This window comes from Ammospiza caudacuta, chromosome 19 (genome assembly GCF_027887145.1).
Source record: "Ammospiza caudacuta isolate bAmmCau1 chromosome 19, bAmmCau1.pri, whole genome shotgun sequence".
NCBI classification, from domain to species: domain Eukaryota; kingdom Metazoa; phylum Chordata; class Aves; order Passeriformes; family Passerellidae; genus Ammospiza; species Ammospiza caudacuta.
The window spans coordinates 9342395-9364060 of NC_080611.1; the positions used below are offsets into that span (position 1 = coordinate 9342395).

A 21666-nucleotide genomic window follows, 5' to 3' on the forward strand; every position below is an offset into this window, starting at 1 on the left:
ACAAAATTTATTTACTAACCAACATTTAGTGAGATGTGTGAGCAGAATTCAAATTATTCCAAACTATCCATTGCAAAGAGTTAAATATAAATTATTAATTTTCAAACACTTTCCTATGTTACCTGCAGCTGTGCTGAGGTCAGGGGTGCTGTTGCACCAGGCATTATACACATGGCACATGGAGGGGTTGCAGTCTAGGTCAGAAGTAGGTGCAGGCAGCACTCAGACTGCTTCTCTCATTAAATGGCAGCAATACTTCAGTGCTTGTGGAAGTGAATTATTCACAGGCATCTCTGAGTTCTGTTTTTAAAAGCAGGATTCCTGCATGAAATGGAAAACCAGAGTTACTGAGAGCAGCCAGCACCTGCCAAATCTGCTTCAGTGAGGAATGGCCTGAGCTCACCAAATGGATGGTCAGAGCCTTCAAGCTGTTGGATGTCCAAGCACTAAACTCAGCAGTCTGAAGGGTCACAGCTGAAGGAACTGAAGGAACCCAGCAAAAGACTGCACTGTGTGAGTGTCACTGCAGAACCTCAATTTAGTCTTAATTTTTTTAATGAAAAAGACCACATCCTATTTGAAATACAGATACACATGTATTCATCTCAGACACTTTCTGTTAACTGTTGTCCTTGTGTATAGGAAGACCTTTGAATCCTTATACAAAGCTGATGTTAATGTTTCCAGAATCTGCAGATAAGATAATGGTTGTTTCCTTAACAACAGGTTTCCCCTGCAGAACAGAGCCTACAGCTGAAGCTGTGGCTCACAGGTTGGTTTTGGCTGTATTAAACTACAATCAACTCACTGGAATCTCTGAAGCTTTTTCTGCCCTCTCTTTGCATGTACCTAGGGCAAGAGAGAGGAAACAATTTTAGTAGACAGCAACACGTGGACTGAAACTCCTGACCTCAAGATAAATATTTGTGCACCTGGAGTTAGGTCCTCAGCTTCTTCCATAGCATGGTACATGCTGAGCAAAGGCTGGAGGCAGCCAGTGGGAAAAACTGGGCACAAGCTGTGTCTGACCAGGGTACCACAGTCTGGGCTTCATGGGAATCCTCTTCTAAAGGCAAGTCCCAGTCAGGTGGAAGGGGGGCAGAAGGAAAATCTCAGAATAGTTGAATCACTCAGTGCTGTAAGAGTAAATCCTTTTGTTGGATTATTTACCTTCCACCTATCCTACAAAACGACAAGAGAATAAAGTAATGCTTATTTATTTTTAATATTTCAGTATCCCATGTATAAGTATACAGTCATTCTGAGAAGCAGCAGCCTGCAGAGTCTAGAAACAGGTATCTACAGTCAGGAGCTGCTTTTGAAAAGAATTACTTTAATCTTTTGGAATATGTGAGGGAGACATTTAAAAACCTTTAAAAGCAGTAAAATAACAGGTAATATTTCTCCCCCAGAACTTATGTGAAGCTCAGTTCATTTCTCTAATGCCCCCACCAGAATTTCACAGCTCAGGGCAGTTTAAAGCCTCTGCTTTTGTGAGAAAAGAACATTACAAGAGCTTTGGGGCTCCACATGGTTTTCACAAATCCCGTTGCCATCAGATCCTGGGGAAGACCCAAGAGCTGCAGGACAGCCCTACTTACAATTTTGTGCTGAGAAGCTTTAAGAGGAATGAGGCAGCAGCTGAGCCTGAACATGTGAATCTTGGCAAACACAGGGGTGTGTGTGAGAGCAGCTTTACTGTTGGTTTGTTTGGTTGTTACCAGTGCAACATCAAACACAACGGAAAGAAGTTTAGCACGGAAAACCCAAACAAGGCTCCAGCCCAGCCGGTGTGCACAGAGCCCAACAAGGACTGGCAATGCTGGGGCTCCCCAGTGCTTCAGCTGGCTCTAATTTGGGTGTGGAGGGCAGTATGAGCTTTCTGAGAGCCACATTCCTTCCACAGCTCTTGTGGGCCCATCTTCTGCTTGTCAAATGAGTGAGAGTGTTCTCAGCACCTCCCAAATTCTTTCTCTGCCAGTGGCTTTGCTGCTGTCTTTGGATCTGAGATGTCTACCTTGCAAACTGCCCATCCTGTCCTCCGGCCCTTCCCTTCTCCCCACTGATCCCAGCCCCTGGGCCTGGCTCCTTGCTGGCACAAAGGGGCACAGCCTGGATATGCCATCCCCAGTGAGCCTCCCCACTCCAAATCTGCTACTCTGTTTCTAAAATGCCCCTGGGAACTGCAGAAATTCTGAGCTCTTGTTGCTTCCTGTGCTAAAGCACATTATTCTAGGGTTTGGGGTTTTTTTAATTGCTGCTTCATTTTTAAAGCTGAGCTGAGGGTAGATCACAGCATCATTAAGGTTGGAAAAGACATCCAAGACTATTGAGTCCAACCTTTGACTGATCATCACCTTGTCAGCTAGACCAGAGCATTCATAACTCCTCAATTACAAAAGCAGGCAGGTCTCAAATCCAGCTGCAAAATAAAATATCCAAAGGAATGGTGGAGAGAAACAACATTAAAAATTACAGGATTTTAGTCCTTGCTTGCCTTTGTGATCTTGCTATTTCCCTTTTTATTTATTTAAGGCTTCTAGACTCCCAGGTATCTGTGGAGGAACAGCTCTATGCAGCTGCTCACATCAAGTCCTTGCACTCAGAGAAGACACTGCCAGAGCCAGAGGAGGTTCCAGCTTGCACCCATGTCTGTCACAGACATGTTTTATGAAAAATCCTTTCTTTAGGATTTTTCCTCTTGAGAAGCTGAAAGGCTTCAAGAACAAAATGTAAACAATGATTATCTGCTGCCGTGGAATGCAACAGGTGCATCTGTGATTGGTCTCATGTGGATGTTTCTAATTAATGGCCAGTCACAGTCAGCTGGCTTGGACTCTTTGTCCGAGCCACAAACTTTTGTTATCATTCTTTCTTTTTCTATTCTTAGCCAGCCTTCTGATGAAATTCTTTCTTCTATTCTTTTAGTATAGTTTCAATATATCATAAAATAATAAATCAAGCCTTCTGAAACATGGAGTCAGATCCTCGTCTCTTCCCTCATCCTCAGACCCCTGTGAACACCATCACACATGTCCAGCACAGCCTCTGGTGCTGCCAGGAGCTCAGGTGGAGTCACAGGACAGGCCAAAGCAAGGCCAGGCAGGTGAGCAGAGCCTGCCAGGGTGTGCTGGTGCTGCCAAGGTGACTCCCAGAGGCAGAGCAGCTCCCAGGGAAGGTGCTTGCAAGGCAGCCTGGGTCAGGCAGTTTCAGTGCTGGGAATCTGCACTGGTTTCTCTCAGACCTACAAAACATTCTGGATGGTTCTCCCATGGGTTTGTCTCTCCCTGACACCAAATCCAGACTGGGGAAATGGCCAGGGCACACCTGCAGGGATGCCACCCATCACAGGGGAAGGGACAGGTCCCTGGCCACCCAGAACTGCCACGTGCCTGCTGCCAAAGTCACAGCAAGGTTGTGGGAGCTGGTGTCTGTGTTTCAGTGTACCTGGCAAATGTACAAAACTCTAAAAGCCTGAAATCTGATCTGCACATGGTGAGAAGTCAATACTCCTCCCTCCACAGAGACCTTGGTGAGGGAGGATATTGTGGCTGACACTGGAGTGCTCCAGAGTGCAACTGTGGCAAAATCCAAAGCTGGGGGAAGGCTGGGGGACACTGAGGCACTGAAGCTGCAGTTTGTGCAAGTATTGCACCACAAGGCCTTGGCAATAATGTCAGGTGCTACACACCATTTTCTGGTAATCAGGACAAGCAAAGCACAAAATAAACAGTATGTCCTGACCTTTCAGCTGCCAAATCATTCACCTATTTTAAATCTACAAGTAAATTTAGTTCTGACATTACAGAACAGCTGAAGATACTTGTTTAAATCAGCCACATACACTGCAAGTTTTCCACGTGCACAGGAGCATTAACACCAGGCAGCAGCACCTCCTGCTCCTGCCTGGACAGATGCTGTGGCTCTGCACTGATGGGCCTAATTTAAATGGTTAGTTAAGGGAAAAGAACATTGACTAAAGACTAGAAATGAACAGCAGCCTTTAGAGCCACAAGTCAAACCAACTGTCAGGAGGTCCATAATGGTTTTTTGGGGGCAGAAGGAGAACATATGGTCTGGCTGTCTCTGGTGATTTTATTGCCCCTTGTTTTCACAGGGAAAGTCAGAGAAATTCATCTGAATTAATAACACCTGTGACTTGAAAGTTACACGAGTGAGTTTTGTTACTCAAAGTGGCCTTCATTTGATTTAGCTTTCTTCATTTTCCAAGTAAAGTACACTAAATCAGATTAATGCCACTTAATTCTAATATGAATATCTGCATAGGTCTTAATAGAATTAAACAAATCTACTTTAAAATATAATTCAGTTCAGGTTCCCTGAGTGTCCCCTTCAAGGAAAGACTCACATCAATAGACTTAATGGGAATTGTTCCTCGATTGTGCTGGCATGAGATCAAAACATCACTATCATAAAAACAGCCACATCTTGCTTAGATGTTTTTGTTCTGAGAGCATTAACACCCAACCCAGAGCTGAATGTATGCCTGCTGAAATGGAATCAGAAATGGCAGCATGGAGTGAACTCTTAGTTACAGAAGAGGGATAAAACACTGACCTTGGTTTTTCCAGCTGAGATGGAGAACAGGCATAGGTGCTCAGGGTCATTTTCCTGTTCTGAAGGTGTAAACAGTGTGCATTGTTTTCATAAGGCTGATATAATTTAGGCTGTTGTGCAGTTCTAGACTGTCATTTCAAACCTGAAAGCTGCTAGAACCTTCATTTACATGAACTTCAGGGAGGTGTGAGGAAGTGCTGTCTCTGACAGTAACTTGGAACCTTCCACTGAGCATCCTCATGGCCCATATCTGCACATCTTTGTCCACCTGGGCTTTGGGGTAGGCTGGGCTAAAACAATGAGAACATGAAGATGCAGTCACACCCTGGAACAAACAAGAGCCCAGCTTTGAAAGCAAACACAGGATTGGTGTTTTCCCAGGTTAAAGAACTGCCTCTGACAGAGCACTCAGTGCCTGTCCAGTCACACAAAATTACCACAGCCAGATTCAATCCTTCCCTGCTCTCCCTACAGCCAGCCACCAGTGGCAGCTCCATCCTGGCACATTTCTCCAACAGATCTTGACCCAGCCTCCAAAGTCAAAAGCTCTCAGTGCCTTCACAACTGGATTCTTGTTCGGGACTTCACATCCTCCTTTAGCACTTAGGAGGAAGATCTCAGCACAGATTTATTGAATAACATCCCACTGTGACAATCATTCAGGTGGCTAAATAAGGAACCTGTCCTTAGGAGATCTGTTATAGGCAATGAAAAGGGACAGGTTCCAAACAGGACTCTCAGTGGCAGGATGGGAGAGCAGAGCAGCCTCTTAGCGCAGACATGCTCTTGTGAGGCACTGAGAATATTCTGCTCACCTTCCCTGTGTAATTTTCATGACCTGATGCATAATCCAGTCTCCAAACCTGCCCAGGTGCCCTGACTCTTCTGTCCAGCTCCTGCAGCCATCCCCTATTGCCATTTCTGCAAACAGCATCTGGCTCCACGCGACCTTGGGGTTTTCTCAGAGTGCCATTAAATCTTTCAATTAAATATTGCTCAGTAGTCTATCCAGCAATAATTCCTGAGTCAAAATTTCAAGTGCTGATAGATAATGTAGTATGTTTTGCACAAAAATCCAATGAGATATACTAAGGAATCTGATATGTACATGCAGAGTCTGCCCTGGAATAAAAAGTAAACTAAACACATCAAAGCTTTTAGAACATCAAATCCAGATTCCAGACAATATTAAAACTCTCCAGATTTGAGTAAGAATCACCAGTCCATGCTGCCTTCCACTGCATTTAGACAGAGAATTAATCTTGATATTCAAAGCCTTCCAAAACCTGCATGTTTCAAAAATAGCAAAATTTATTTCTCTTAAAGTATAGGCTTGTTACAGCTATTTAGGAATCTCTTACTGAAGTCAGATGGATCTTGAACCTCCCCTGGGGATGGTTTAGATGTCAGTGTTCATCCATTAACAGATTGGAAACTGTCCGGGGCAATATTGCAAGAAAACACACCATGCCCAGGCTTTCTTCCTCTGTTAAACAAGACTCTCTGAGCAGTTCTCTACAAATAAATCCAAGGTTAAATATGATAAACAGGGCAAGGAATGCAGAGAAATCCAAATGGCTATTAGCAATGCATCCTGCTGGTTGGTCAAAGGGGTATTTCTCTCTATTGGAAGGGGAGTATGGAGTAAAAACACTTGGGCAGTGAGAACCTCATCTTGCCCCAGTTCCATCACTTATTCCTGCTCCTTGTCACTGACAATAAGAGTGCAAAGATCTTACTCTTCATCAGCACAATGCCACACACTGCCTGTGTAACCCCAATTTACACAGAGTCAGGCAAAAGCTTACCAGGCCCAAACAGGTTTAATGTTGCCTTTCACTGGATATTCTTTTACATAAGAAACAACCAAGTTCTGATACACAAGCAGGCAGCTGAAAGAGGAGCAGCCATCCTAAGAAGGCAAAAGGGCAAATCTGGAGGGGAAGCTGGTGCATTCAAGGTTTCTCCAGCTGGAAAATGCAGGTTTGGGAGATGGAGGGAGGAGGGCAGTGCTTGGGGTGACAGGGAGCCCCCAGGTCCTGCAGGAGCAGCCTTCTCTGCAAACCAGGCAGAACCAGATGAGCCCTACAAGAATGACCTTGAGAATAAAAAAGTGCTTCTGGATAAGTGCTGGCTAAAATGATTGAAATTGCATGCAGAGAAAGGGAATATTGTCTGGTTCCTCTGATTTTAGAGGAAACAGAGTTTTGTACTTTCTTTGTTAATAAAAGGGCTGCATCAAAGTACCCGAGTGATCAATTTTCCCTGCTATTAGAAACAATCTACTGGGCATAAAACCTTTTGAGTGCTTTGGTCAAAGACAGGACTTAAAAGCTCCATTCATTTCCTCATGGAAAGGCAGCAACTTCATCCCTTTGACTGCAAAGGCAGAGATCTTGAAAAGCCAGGGATGCATGAAGGGGACATGTGCTGGGAACATGATGCTGACACTCCTCTGCCCTCAGCCTCCTCTTTCACTGACAGAAGGACAAAGCAGGTGATTTGTGCTTTGTGAAAAGCACCAAGTGATTTTGGACCAGTGAAATTACTCTAGAAGACACAGCAATGAGGAGCACACAGCCCTCTCCACGTTTGTATGCAATGAAGAAAACACAGATGTGACTTTTGTCAGCAGTCAGTGCACTCATTAGTGTGTCAGAGATAATAACTCTTATGCATGAAAATCTGACCTACATATGCTACAAAAGAGGCAAAAGCAACAATTTACTTAAGTCTCTATTATACTCTTAATGATTAGAAGCTGAAAAACTAGACCATAACACAGGAAACTTGTAATTAAAAAGCATCAATTATCATTTTCTCCTTGCAGGGGACATTAGTCAGGTTTGCTTTCCACCGTCCCCTTGGGAATACAGATAGACATGTAGGGCTGTGTGATTCATTCTGGAACAGTCAGAAAGGAAGCAACTCAGTGGGAAAAGATTATCTTCAAGAAAAAAAAGGAAAAGGAAATGATAGTTACAACACCCCATTCAGTGTTTCTTGTTTGACAAAGCACAGGTGTGTGTCAGGTTGTTTCTAACAGACCAGCCCTTGCCTCCCTCCAGCCATGACTAAACTGGATTTCTGCAGTGCACACAATGTTCTGAGCCTCCAGGGCTGAGCCAGCTGATACCTTCAGTCATGCTGAACATACCAGAAGGATTCTGCACAGATCAACTGGTCCCCAGCTCCTGGCAGGAATGTGAATCTCTCTTCAGAGGCTGCAAATTTCCCCTCTCTGCTGCCTGAAGGTCCCTGACTCCCGGCCAGGGTGAACAGATCATCTGGAGGCTGTTCCAGACTCAGCATTCCCAGGTAGAACCAGTTTTTCAACAGTGCCAATGTGTGCTGTAAGCCCATTTAGAGTGGTTCTTGCAGCCCTGAGGCAGTGCCAGAAATGTGATCCATCACTTGTGTGCAAGGACTGCATTCACCCTGGGCTTTCTGTGCTCCCAGCTCTGCCATGGATCACACTGAGAATCACAGCTCACCTCCAGCCACCCCTAAGCTTCTGCCTCCTAACAGCCACTGCAGCTCTCAGCATTCCTAATGAGAATGCTCTTCAAAACTCCTGTTCCTTTAATCAGCATGAAGTTGAAGCAAAAATATTTCTAAAACCTCAGTAATAAAATCAAACCTAAGCTTTGCATTATAGGAGACTGAGAGATTTTCATCATGCTTTAAATAATTTTAAAATTTTCAAAAGCAATCTATATCTCCTATTGACAATCTCATGTTAATTTAATAACCTGTATGGCTGTAATTTTCATTAATTGACTTACACTCTGACCATATCTTAATAGACTTGACAATTTTTTCTCCTATTACACTCTCACAGCCAAGAAGGGATGCCAAGTTCACCCCTTGCAGTAATACCATGATTTGGCCCACTTAAGACAAAGCTCTCATCTCTGTCCTGTCTTTGTCAACTTCTCTATCCCCTCTGCTCCTGGGACAGACCAGCAGCCCTCCTTATCACTGCCTTGTAAACACTTCCCCCCACACAAGGCAGAGTTTCCTAAGCTGGTTGGAGCTTGAGCCACTGCAGAACGTCCCACAGTGGGACAGGCTGGGAGAGCCCCAGGGAGCTCAGGAGTTTGCATCAGGTTAATTCCATGAGGACTGCACTCACTCAGGGCTCTGAGCAACACAAGCTCTCAGGAAAGACTCTTCTGCCCTTGTGCTGCTGTCTCATTGATTTGCAAAGTGGAATTGTGTCAGTCACAGTGGAGACTTGGCCCTGCATGTAGTTAAACAAGGAATAAACAACAAGGCAGCGCACAGGATTTAAAGCCAAGCTCTCCCTGTGAAGAGCTGACAGGGCTTTGTGGGAACAGGTGATTTCAGCAGGCACAGCTCCTCTGCAAGCACTCAGCAGGGCTTGGATCATGCCAGCTGAATGCAGTGCAATGGGATGTTTTCTTTGGAAGCCCAGGCTGGTGCATCACACAGGAGCAGAAACCCCTTCCACATCCCCACCCAGGAGCAGAAACCTGGGTCAGTGCTGCCTTTACCTGCAGCTGGGCTTTTTGTTAACATACTTATTTTCTGCTTCTCCTATGGTCACTGACAATGATAAACACAGGAATGTTGGGGACAAGCCACCTCTACAGTGCTGGTTCTGTCACAGCACCAACTCCATGGAGGGTGGAGCTGTTGAGGAAACTGGACTGATGGGTTGTTTCTTCCAAACCTTTCACAGTCAGGAGGATTTCTCTTCACCAGCCCTGCTCATTCCTCTCTGTCTTTCCTTTCATCTTCTTATTTTCTTTCTTCACTGTACTGAGCCTTCATGCTGAGATCTTCTTTTATCTCCTGAGTAAAACATTAAAACAAAAAGACAACTACAGAAAAATCAGGGCAGTAACCAGAGGACAGTGAACTGTCACACTGGTCACTTCTGATTTTTGTTCAGTGAAAAAATTGCTGCATTTTTTATCATTGCCCCAGAGGAGACCCTGATTTCATCTCCCACTCTTACACAGAAATATATTGCTAATCTATTCATTTCAGAGGCAGAATCCATCTTTACTATGACTAACAGTTTAGTTGTGGAATTTCTTCTCAAACAATACCTGTTGGATCTGAATTCCTCTTAACCATGGGAATGTGGTCCAAGCAGTGTGAGGTCCATTTCTAACAATCACCATTAGAGCTTTACATGCAGTCCAAATCCAGGCTGATGGGGGCAGAGCCTGAGAGCCTTAGCAGTGACAGCTTTGCCCTTTGCTGCTTTGTGCCCAATCTTTCATTTCAGCTTCATGCTGCTGTTCTGCCATCAGACTTTGCAGTGACTCCTTCCCCAAGGAAACTGTGATTTCTTTTGCTATTACATTTAGAATTTAACTACAGTGATTATTTTCTGCAGTGCTGAGGATTTTTTTCAGCCTTTCCACTCATCATGTTTGTGGCTGGTGAAAAAATAAATTACCTATATAAATAAATGCTCCCATTTAGCTGAAACCTCCCATGCAAGTGACATTCCCACAACTGCTCAGCTCTCTAATGGGAGCACTTGTGATTTACAGTGGAACATTTCATAGCATGAAGGCAATAAGCCCCACTTTTTGTGATTCCTTAGATATGTCAAATTGCTTATTACCTCCCAAACAACTGCAGAAGTGATGTTTATTCTGCTTTCACCTATTCAGAAAGGCCTTGAAATTCTAAACAACAAAATGTGCTAGCATTTTAAATCTGTACTGATACTGAATTGAGTTCAATTTAATTGGTGGGGGGTTTTTCCATTTGATACATCTGTTTTTCTCAAACTTTGTTACATTTCCCAGTGCCTGCCCTCTCCTTGCACGACATGGGCTGTACTCAGTTTGGCAGTGTCACCTCCCCAAAAGCTGGGCTCAGTGATGTAGCACAAAGAGCTTGAACCGAACCAAGCTCACAGAGCAGCAGGTGGAACACAGCAGAAAAGTAAATAAACGCTGAGATTTATCAGGAACCGCTCAAAGCAGTGCCCCAGCATTCACAAACAATTCACTGCCCTGCGGGAGAGGGGAAGAACGCACGGTGGGCAGGTTTAGGCTGCATTTAGCACCGTGTCCTTTAGGAGTGGCGGCGGTCGGGCGGAGCCGGGCGGGCGCTGTGGGAACAGAAATTCCCGGTTCCATTCCCGGCCGGGACGGGCCCAGCCCGGCTGCCCCTGCAGTGCCCCCGCAGCCCACGAGGGGGAGCCCCGGCACCGCCCGGCTCCGGCACCGCCCGGCCCCGCGGAGCGACCGCGGCCGCGCACCGAACGCGCGATAAACCCGCGGTACACCGGGAAACTCCCGTTATACCCGCGGTACACCGGGAAACGCCCGTTACACCGGGAAACTCCCGTTATACCCGCGTTACACCGGGGAACGCCCGTTACACCGGGAACTCCCGTTACACCTGCGTTACACTGGGGAACGCCCGTTACACCGGGAACTCCCGTTATACCCGCGGTACACTGGGGAACGCCCGTTACACCGGGAACTCCCGTTACACAGGGAAACAAGCGCTACACAGAGAAATGCGCGTTAAACTCGGCGTTATACAAGGAACTCCCGTTACACCGGGAAACTCACGTTATACAAAGAAACTGGCGTTACACCGGGAAACTCTCGGTGCTGCTTGGCTGCGAATGGAAAAGGAAAGTAACCGTGGACAGAGGAGAGGCCTCGGTTCAGGCGTTTCTGTGCGGCACCTCGAAAGCCTCTGCTCGGCAATGGGAAAATGATCCACAGCTCCCCACTGGGGTGGGTGAGGCTCATCCCGAACAGGCCGGGTGCAAGCAGGGTATGGGGGAACTGCCCGGATAGGGAATGGCACCAGGGACCCGGTTGTGCCACCTGATGGGAGTGCACCAACAAGGAATGACACCAGGGACCTGGTTTGTGCCATCCCTTACTCTGCTCAAAAAGTAAATATTTACCAACACACCTCATTTTCTGTTTGCTGAGCTTAACTTGGTGACAATACAAAAATCTCCTTCTGCTGTAATCTTCACAGCAGCGTCGTCGTTATCTCTCTCTGCTGGAGGCTCCTCTCTGGCCCTCTCTGAATGCCTCACCCCCTTTTATCCCAGCTACCTCCATGGGCTACAGCTGCTGCCCAATCGAGGACATCACAGCTGCAGCCCATTTACAGCAACTAGGATCAGGGTAATACAAGACAGAGATCCCTGCCATACATATATTTACAATACATATATTTAGTTAGGCCCCCACATCCTTTCTGTTGTTTTCAATAATGTATTTTGAGCTCTAATCTGAGTTTTCATTTGTTTGGTAACAGATTCAATACTTATTTCCCAAATATTTCCAATGGAATCATGCTCATTTCAGGACTCCTTGTGTAGGTGTTTACTCATGGGCCCACTTACCTCGCTCTTCACTGGTGATTATTGTCCCATGCTCTGAAATGTTTTTGTTATCTGCAAGACAAAACAGAAGAGCTCAAAGCAGTGCACAGCACTCTGAGAAATGGACAGTTCACACGTTTCAGTAGGGCAAACAACCTGTACTAGATAACCAAATCCAAAACAATTTAGGATTATTCCAGGCAAGAGACAAGCTGAAAGAGAGCAATGAATTCTTCCACTGCTGCTCCATCATGCCCAGATGATATTCTGAGGCTTTCCAAACTCCACTTTTCCCAAGCTTTGCCAAAGGCTGGGAAGGGTTTGTGGTGGAACTTTTACCTTTGTAATTTAGTAAAAGACTTCTGTGAATGCAAGCACTCCCCCCACTCAGTTCTTAAAGCCCTTTAGTGCATTTACCTGCTGTTAAATGGGTTCCTGACTCCAGATCCAAGAGCCTGGAATCTGTGCAGAGAGGGCATCTTCCAAATGCCAATCCATACAATGCACCTGTGGCTCATCACAAATAAAAAACTTCACAGGCATTCATTGCAACATGAATGTGCAAGATCCAGTGCAAAGGTCAATTCAGAGTTTTCTTTATTAAAATACCTTTTCACATTTCTTACACTAACGCATTTGCATGGACACTCACGGGATGCTGAAAGAACATTTGTCAACAGAAGAGAGCTATGAAGTCAGTCAGTTGTGACAGGCTCATGATACAAACAACATTTGCACAGGGAACAATAAATTAGAAATATTAATCAGTAACTGGAGCTTGAAATTTTAAACATTTGGAATGGAGGTTTATATCCTCCTATTTTTGTGTTTCTTGCTGGTTTTGCACCTTTGATGCAGTGCTTAAAGCAATAATTATATATCTATATACAAACCCATGGCCTCTTTTTTACTATTTTCTAATTAAAATGAGAACCTTCTTACCTGTGGCCCAGATGTTGTAGGAATTTAATTTGCAGTAAGAAAAAGAGAGCAACTGCAATATCCAAGGCTGTCTGGTTAAGGGGTTGGAGGCAGTATTTTTTCTCTTTTGTTTTGTTCTTTTTTAAATTAATGCAGCTGAGATAAACATGGGCTGCAGGATTACATCTGTGTCCAAACTAGATCAGTGTTAGTGGTTTATCATGCTATAGAGAAAAAGGATTGTTATGGAATTCCATACTGGACAAACTGGACACAAGTACAACTTCAGACGTCTCATAAAATCAGAGGAATTAGGATTGTACATAATAGGATTTTCTGGTACAAACTCACTGACCTGGGTGTTTTATATCCACTCAATGAAAACTTATCATAGAATCATCCAAAATAGCTGTGATGGCCAATCATTTCTTGAAGAACCATCACATCAAATAAACCAACAAGCATCAGAACTTTTAAAGGGGAAAAGCAATTTAGCGAAGAATAAAGGCTGTTTGTGCCTCTGACAGAAGCACTGGGCAAAGTGTGAATCTCTGAACAGTTATTCAAGTTTTTAGGGAGCCCAGAGCTCCCTGCAGTGTCACGTCCCTGTGGGTTGTAACTGAGCTGGCTCCAAGCCTGGTAGCAGTCCAGCTGCTGCAGCACAGGGAGCTCAGCACGAGCTGCAAGGCCATGCCAAGGGACATCCATGGCTGGCCAGGCTGTGCTGAGCTCTGTTCTGCCACAGTGGGGGCACTGATAACCAACTTAGCAAGTTTAAAGCAAGCCTAGATATTTCTATGTCCTACTGGTATCACAGTAGTTGCTGCATTGTAGAAATCTACTTCTTCAGCTGTAGCTCCCCCTTTGTTTCCTTAGAGCATGATGAACTGGAGGCAAAAAAGGCAAAATTGCATTAGCAGGAGAAATTACAGATGAGAACCTGGGTCAGTGGTTTCTAGAGCCACTTTCCTATGAGAATTTTTATTTGTAATTTTTTTCCATTAAATGCTTTAGGAACATCTCTATTGTTCCTCCTAAGGAAATAAACTTTGAAAAGATGAGTCTGGCAAACTCATAAATAACTGCTGCAAAGCCTTTGGAACACTTGCAACATCTTCCATCTTATGTTGTTTTCTTCTTCCAGCTGATCTTTGAGGTGACTGCACTAGGTAGCATCAGGATGCCCATATATTCTCTGCTGGCAAAAAGAGCAAAAGAGAAAAAAAACAAGGTGTGAGTATAGCTGTGCCCCTACCCTCTGTCCTGTCACATATCCCTTAGAACCCTCCACAGTGAGCTAATAAAACCTCACTGTTCTCTGGGGAGACATTGGTATTATCTTCATGAGAGAGAAAGAAGTAAGACAGTGGGAGATTTAGAGTAACAATTACAAGCTAGACCCCAAAACTGTTAATCACCAACATCTGTAAGTGGGTGCTTACTGATAAAAGTTGGATTTTTAAGAGAACTGCTGGCACTAAACACACCTGGAGGTCAGATCCCTCATTTACTAGGAGCCACAGTCAGACCCCAGTGTCAGTCCAGGGGAATTAAAACCTTTCCCTAAGGGTGGTGTCTCACAGGGAACAATGCAGCACCTGAATTCTGTACACTGTGTTCCTGCACGAGCCGTGCCAGGGGAGATCTCCAGGGAAAAGCCTGGCACTGGCAGGCACAGAGGGCACACAGAGCAGCCCTCTGCTCCAGCCAGTGGGAAAGGGCACAGAGAGAGCCCAAACTTCATTGTTTTCACAATATATGACAGAAATCATTCTGTCCACTGGGGATTCACAGCTGTCAAGTCTTTCCTGGTGCTGGTTGCCAAAGTCTCCCTCCAACAGTCTCTGCTCAGGGTACGTGGTGGCCTCTAACCTCAGCTCAGTCTGTCAGCACCGAGGCGCCTCGTTCCTTTTGTGGACTTACCCCCAAAGGATTTGCCCCATGAGTCAGAGGAATTCCTGGTTTATAATTCAGTGTTTATTTCAGAGTATCACCTTGTTTTTCATATCCTGACTGCCTGAAATCCCCTCCCCAATTTTAACTGGACACATCCTTCATCTTCCCTTCCTGTCTGAAACCATTGTGCCATGTTAATGTGCACAGTTAAACACAGGCCAGGTCCCCCTTGGAGCTGGCAATGGAAATTCCTTTAACACTGAGAAAATACTTTTGGGATCACTTGAGTAACATGAGAAAGTCACTGAATAACACCTAGGAATTCCTGCAGAGAGATGTAAATTGTACAGGTTTCTGTCTCAGAGGGCACATGCTGAGCTTGGACAAATAGGCACTAAAAGTACACAATGTCCTCATGTACTGCCAGTGCTCCTGAACCCCTAGGACAGAACCCAACAAACAAATACACAAACACATCCAGGAGGGAGCAGGAGAGGAGGAGATGTGAAGTCAGAATGTACTGCTGAGGTAAATTTGACACAATACCAATTAGTGTTTGGCGAAGTGGCTATCTCATTGTCAAGATATTTCCTTCAATATGTTTTCAGAAACTGGGACCATTAAATAACTTAGAAAGATTGCCAGCTCTGATTTCAGGAAGGAAACCTCCTCCCAGTTCCTCTCTAAGTAATTCATTTCTTTTGCAAATACTTCCTATGGATTGCATTTAAGATACAAATTTCTGAAACAGAGGAGATGGAGGGAAGCAACCTCTGACATAAAACTTCAGGTTCCTTTCAAAATGACCTAAAAATCCAAGACATTCAGGTTCAAGGTACTCTGGACTGCAAATCAGTCACAACCTGTACTGCAACTGAGCCTTTATATAGTTCAAGAAACTCAAACTTGGACTAATTATTTTTCTAAATGCATCTATTGACATAATATAAACCCTTTCAATGCACCTGTGTCAGTACACAGTGTTTACTAAAAGTCTGAACTCAATTTTGTCATGGTCTCTCAGTGAAGAAACAAAGTTCCTAATTTTCCCTGCTGAATTATATTTATTCTGACAGAAACTACATAGGGGCAAATGCACAAAAGCAGGACTAGCAACCATTAAAATGATTTGCTACATCTTCCATCTCCACAAAGCAGTTTTCTGTTATGCCCGAGGCATCTGGAAGAGCAATGCAGAACTGAATGCTAACAGACTTTATCTGAGCAGTGGAATGCACATTATTGGAATTTAGGGAGTTAAAAGGACATTGGGATCTGATGAGTCTCCACCACCATTACTGAAATAAAAAGGCTGCATATCCTCCCTGAAAACAGAGCTCTTAGCAAAATACTCCTCTGTGCTGTACTCCTTTGTCTCACACCTCTGGAACATCTATTACTTCCTAAAAAGAGCTGAATTCTGTAAATTTTCTTGTGGCATTCCCTGGGATTCAGGTGCCAGCTGAGCAGTCCAGATCCTGAAGGCCCCTTCCACTCACAAATGAGGGAGCAGCAGATCAAATGCAACTTCACCTCAGAGCCAAACCCTTCATTTGGCTATCAAGAAGCAGAACAGCTGGGGAGGAAGTTTAAGCCACTTGATCACTTTATAAGGAGCATTTTCCTTTTCATGAGTAGGATCAACAGCTCCTCATTTGGACCAAACCTCTGAGATACATCACAGTTAAGCATGTGTGAAAATGAGCTACTGAAAAAAAAAAACCAGTTGCAACAAAATGATGTTAAAAAGCACCTTAGCAGCTCCCTGCCTCTTCTGTGTTCATCTGTGTGGCCTGTAAAGTGTTGAGAGACAAGTAGAGGGAATGGAAAATGAAGAAATTTTCGGTCACTTATTTGGAGAGAGAGGTGCTGCTTTTGTCACAGGCTTTATTGGGAACAGAAGTGGGAATTTAAGAAGCAGAAGAAAAGGCTCTGTTCTTTCGCTATGCCCTTTAAAGCACTAATAATGAAAAAAAAAGGAATAGTTTCTATGTTAATACATGAACAGTACAGCTAAGGAGGGACAATGTCTCAGACATTAACTGAATCAGACAGCTTCTAGGAAAACTCAAGCAAGATGTACAAGTGTTATAAAACTGACTTTGCTCTGGGGTGTTTCTGAAAATGAGATTAGTTTTACAGAATAACTACTTTTATTACCCTTCTACTGCTAACATGAGAGCAATAAAAGAAGCACAAAGAAAACACTGCCCTCAGCTGACACTTTTCTTCCTTCAATCTGACATTACTTCACGGATTGCCTGGTTTAGCAAGCTTTAATAGCCAAATTAATTATGAAAGTGATTCACACAGGGTGGTCAGTTTTTATTTGCACTGACTTTTTCTTATACTTCCATATTTTACTCACTTTTGGCCACAGGAAAACAAAAAAACATCTTTGTGTCCATTAGAAATTATGTAGGCTGTGGAAAAAAGAAGACAAAACCTCCTCCCTGAGCTTACACTTCATGTCTGTCACAGCCACCCTTGACCATTTTTTCTTTTGTGTTGGACAGGGACAAACTTTCTTCTGCATGACTCTCCAAGGAATGCCTGGTATAACCCAGGGGAGGGTTCAGCTCAACGTATTTTTAGAAAACTGAGAGCAAAGAATAAAAACAGACCTTTTAACTAAGAGAGACAATGACACTATAAACCCTGCTGGCCTGTGTTAATATGAGTCTGTTTATTGTAACACAATCTGTGACCTTCAGTGCACTGCCAGTGTCTGTAAATAATACAATGGGCTGCCTGTGTGTCCCATGGGGAGGGGAGTGCTGATGGAGCCTTTCAAAACTCAAATGGATGCCATGAGCTGACGTAGACTGGGCTATTGTGATTCTTATTTATGAGTCTCTCCTTTTTTTCTTCTTAAGTACAAGCTCCAAAGTCACAAAGTGGGTGGCAAAAAGCAACTGTCTGCTTAGTCTGAGTTGGGTTTGATAGCATATCTAACATTCATAAAAGTACTCCTGAAATGTGAGTTCCCTGCTTCTCAGATCTCCTGAGGGCAGAGGAACAGCTCATTCAACAGATTTCTTCTATTTAAAAAAATTCCATATTTTGCCACTGGCTTCTTAGCACTATGAAGCTGTTCACCACCCACAGAACATTGACAAAACTTCACATTTTTAGCTGAGATCCTCCATCTATATGGATGGTATTAGTCCCACTTCTGTGACCCAGCTATGACCCAGCTTTGTGCTCTGCAATAAAAACTGTTTGCCTTCAAAACTTCTTACAAGGTCTCAGTTTACTAACAGCCCTTGGAGTCATCCTACCTGCTCTACCAAAACCCAGGAGGAAACAGCCCCAGAGAGTGAACAGAAGGGAATTCTGCAAGTTGGGCTGAACCCATCCCTGTGCACACCTGAGGAGGGAGCTCACCTCTCTGGGCGTCCCAGTCCCAGGGGCTGTGTGAGCAGGCACATTCCTGGCACTGCCACAGCCACTGGGGATGACAGAGGGCACTGCAGCAGCAGCTCTGTCCCCAGTGATGCATTTACAGGTGAGCAGTGTTCATCTGGAGCCATCCCTCACCTCATGCCACCCTGCCAGCGTTGGTGGCACAGACCCAAAGCTGTGCAGGTGACAATGATCTCCTGGGAGATGTTATCTGTGCACCAGCACCCCCAAACTCCAGTCCCTTCCACAGACTCCTAAAACCATTCTACAAACAGAGGATTGAAAGTCTGATCCATGAAACTAAATACAAAGGGATTGTCCCATATCTGTCCTGCAAAGATCCCAGCAACAAATAAACCACATCAACCCTTGAGCACCATCTCACCAGATGCACAATCACCTCAACATGTCTCTGTATTTAACTGATTGCATAAAATATATACTTACAGAATGCCTGTTTTCCATAGAATCTGCAAAATAAAATACAATGTATAAATTATGAAATGGCACCTTGCAGTGTGACCAGTTTTATGTTCCAGAAAATGCAGGTATAGGTACTTCAACCCTTTTGTTCACTTTGCAATGATGTAAAATTCCTACCTACAGCTAAGGTTAAAGCTCTGGGCTTTGAGCAGTATGCAAGTTCTAGTTTAATCCAAGTGCAGGGATGAGACAGACATTTCAAAGCCCACACTGAGCAGGACCTGTTTGGCAGCTCCCCTGATCATGTGCTAGAGTAGAATTCTCTAGTGAGGGCACAATCTGTTACTGGACAAGAGAGTCTTCCTTTTAGAGGCAAGTTCTCATCAGCATTTTACTTCCTAATCCAGTTCCTTGCCAGGAAAATAATGTATTGCAGAATTCCAGTCGAGGATATAATTTTCAGGGCAAAAATAACATCTTTGTTATATATAACATCTTTGTTGAAATAACAGCAAAGACACCTGACATTTTATTAATAAAAAGTTCCTTGTTCCCAATGAAAAACCTGAGGGCCAGCAAGCTCTTTCCTTTTAGGGTCAGTGAACTTTAAGACTGGATCATACACTTATTTTAAAAAAAAGTGGATTTAGCTACTCAGAAATTTCACAGAATACATTCAAATACCAAAACATAACTATTTCTTTCCCCTCTCAAAGTAACTCCAGTTTTAGGAGAGGATTTCAAGGGTTAAGAGTGCTCATCTGTATGTTCTGTTGAGATATTTCACATGTGACAAAAGTAAGTGCTGAATCTTGAAGGGTATTTTCTTGCAAAATATATCAGATTCACTGGAGAGAGGCTGTGTGAAGGAAATTCATGAAATGTTCAACAAAAGGGGTTGAACTGGGCCTTGGGTTAATCTTCCCTGTGCTTTTTATGTAAATGAAAGTTAGTTTCTCAATCTATGTTTTTTTATAATTATGTATTTTTTAAATGCAAATTTAAAAATCAGTCTTCCATAGACAGAACACTTATGCAAATTTTGAGAAGTTCCCTGAAATCACTAAATAAAGGGACATTATGCAGAGCACTATACCACTATTAGACTCCAATAAAAGTCTTTTAGAAACTCCCTTGTCAGCCAGCAGAAGTAAAAGGAAACTGAGTACAGGTGAAGGTCTCTGACATGGTACATTTGGAGTTTTCCACCCAGAACTTTTAGCCTAAGTAAAGGATTAAAAACTCAGGTAACTACAGCACCTCACAGCAGTACATGAACTCAAATTCAGTACAAAATTGATCTCAGTGTTTGGCAAGATTGATCCACATACGACTAGACATTAGGAAACAAAAGAAGAAGTTACATGGAACACACACAAAAGCATTTTTGTGTCCTGAAAGCCAACAGAATTGAACAAAACCACTGCTGAGCCAATGCTACATCAAAGCTTGGCTTTAAGTGGACAAAACCATACATAAGGTCTATGAAATGAGCATTAACAAGCTGTCATTTAGTCTCTGTCACAATGTATTGTTCTCACAGGAAGGAGGAAATGAGAAATTTTGTGTAAATTCCAGACTTCAAACAACGGGATGTTGGCTACCCAGGGCTTGGAGGTCACAGTGCCAGTGATCCTGCCTCCTTGTTACCTGTCACCCACTTCCAGACTCTGGGGCTTTCTAGCTGAGTGTCACAGCCCTGCCAGGAAATGTCACACTCTGTGTCAGGGAAGTGCTGTGGGAGCCTGGCTGATTTCTACAGGTACCACTCAGGGCAGCCACTAATAAAGGCATGGTGACACAGTGCTTTTGCTGATTCTTTACCATGTCAATCTTTTCACAATCTTTTTTTATTTCATTTTTGTTTTAAAAAATAAATAATAAAAAAGAGGTGGTTTTACTTTTTTACGAGTTTTACTGTAGAACTGACAGATTTTTCATAACACCTTGCTTTCCCTTACTGCCAAAACTGGGGAATTGAGAAATGCTGGATTCTAGACACACAGAAAAAGCTCCATGTTTTGTGAAAGGAATCAGAGCTGAAGGTCTGATACTGGTGATTTCTAAAATATTCCCAAGTCTAAAAAAGGTAGGTGGTTTTACGGACTTCTGATGGATCTAAACTCTTGGTACTGCTTCTAGCTGATGCGATTTTAAATTCAAAGAACACATTTTTACAAAGAAGTGAATATAGCAGGAGTTTAAGACACTGTCAGCCCCACCTGCTCTTCCATTTCTTGCTGCTAGAGGTTATGGAGAGGAGAATATGTGCCTAAACAGCTGCAATTATCAATCCACCTCCAAGGCACCTCCAGCCCTGGTGGAAGCCAAGATGTCAGACCTTGAACCAAAGGTGCTGAGCTGCAGACACACACAAAGTTCTGCCAAGACCTTTACTGGAGCAGTAGCTTCCATCAGGGAATCTTGGCAGGCAGCTTGGGAACAGCTCTGACACGGGGCATGCACGTAATGCAGCTCTGCTCTGCAGGTTCAAGCAAGGTCAGAAGCTCCCTGCATATTTGTGCCTCACTGAAACCATCTGGCTTTGCCTGATTTTTGGCTGAAGCTGTTGTAAGCATTTGGCTCTGGAATCAATGTCTCACAGATCCAGGCATGAGTCTAGAATATGTCTAGAAGCCCAAAGATCCAAAGAATTTTTATACTGGAGAGAGGACAAGTTATTTGCCTGGCTCTGGACTGCCTGCAACTATCATGTGCCCCTAACACCTGAGTTCTGAGGAGCACAATGAATCCCCAGACCCTGTGAGTTCTTCCTATGCTGGAAAAGGATCCAGTGGGAAATTATTCTGGCTAAGATGTAGGTGTTAAGCCCGAGGCTCAGTAGCAGGAAAGTATTTGAGCAGATTTCCTGATTGCTAGAGCTGATTTCAAATAGATTTGTTCCAACCCTGTGAATGCAAAGGGGATTTCTCATGCCTCTTTCCACTGGGCTATATTTATTTTTCCATAGTACATTGTTGGTTGCTGTAGGACTCTTAGAATTTCCTGTCTCAGTGCTGCAATTGCTTCTAAAGTGACCAACTCATTTTTCCAGACTTAGCAGCATAAAGGCTGGTTCTGCATTTTGTTTGCTGGAT

General features: G+C 43.9%; 1 protein-coding gene and 1 long non-coding RNA gene across 8 annotated transcripts in view; both read right to left on the minus strand.

The window, feature by feature from the left end:
• Positions 1-615: 615 nt before the first annotated feature.
• Positions 616-11529, minus strand: LOC131566168 (uncharacterized). The gene is made up of 4 exons (XR_009275527.1): positions 11503-11529; positions 9275-9396; positions 933-1182; positions 616-849 (listed from the first exon to the last, which is right to left on the minus strand). It is a non-coding gene; the product is annotated as an uncharacterized LOC131566168 (long non-coding RNA).
• A 974-nt stretch (positions 11530-12503) lies between these two features.
• PECAM1 (platelet and endothelial cell adhesion molecule 1) overlaps positions 12504-21666 on the minus strand; it is a 31387-nt gene continuing 22224 nt past the window's right edge. For 3 of the 7 annotated variants that reach the window (XM_058817093.1, XM_058817094.1, XM_058817091.1), the window contains 2 exons: positions 18593-18615; positions 12504-14042 (listed from right to left, as the gene is read on the minus strand). In XM_058817093.1, the coding sequence (XP_058673076.1) occupies positions 14010-14042; positions 18593-18615 (56 nt within the window). In that variant the 3' untranslated portion in view covers positions 12504-14009. The remainder of the gene's footprint in view (positions 14043-18592; positions 18616-21666) is intronic. The other 4 variants (XM_058817095.1, XM_058817092.1, XM_058817098.1 and 1 more) reach the window with 3 other exon arrangements.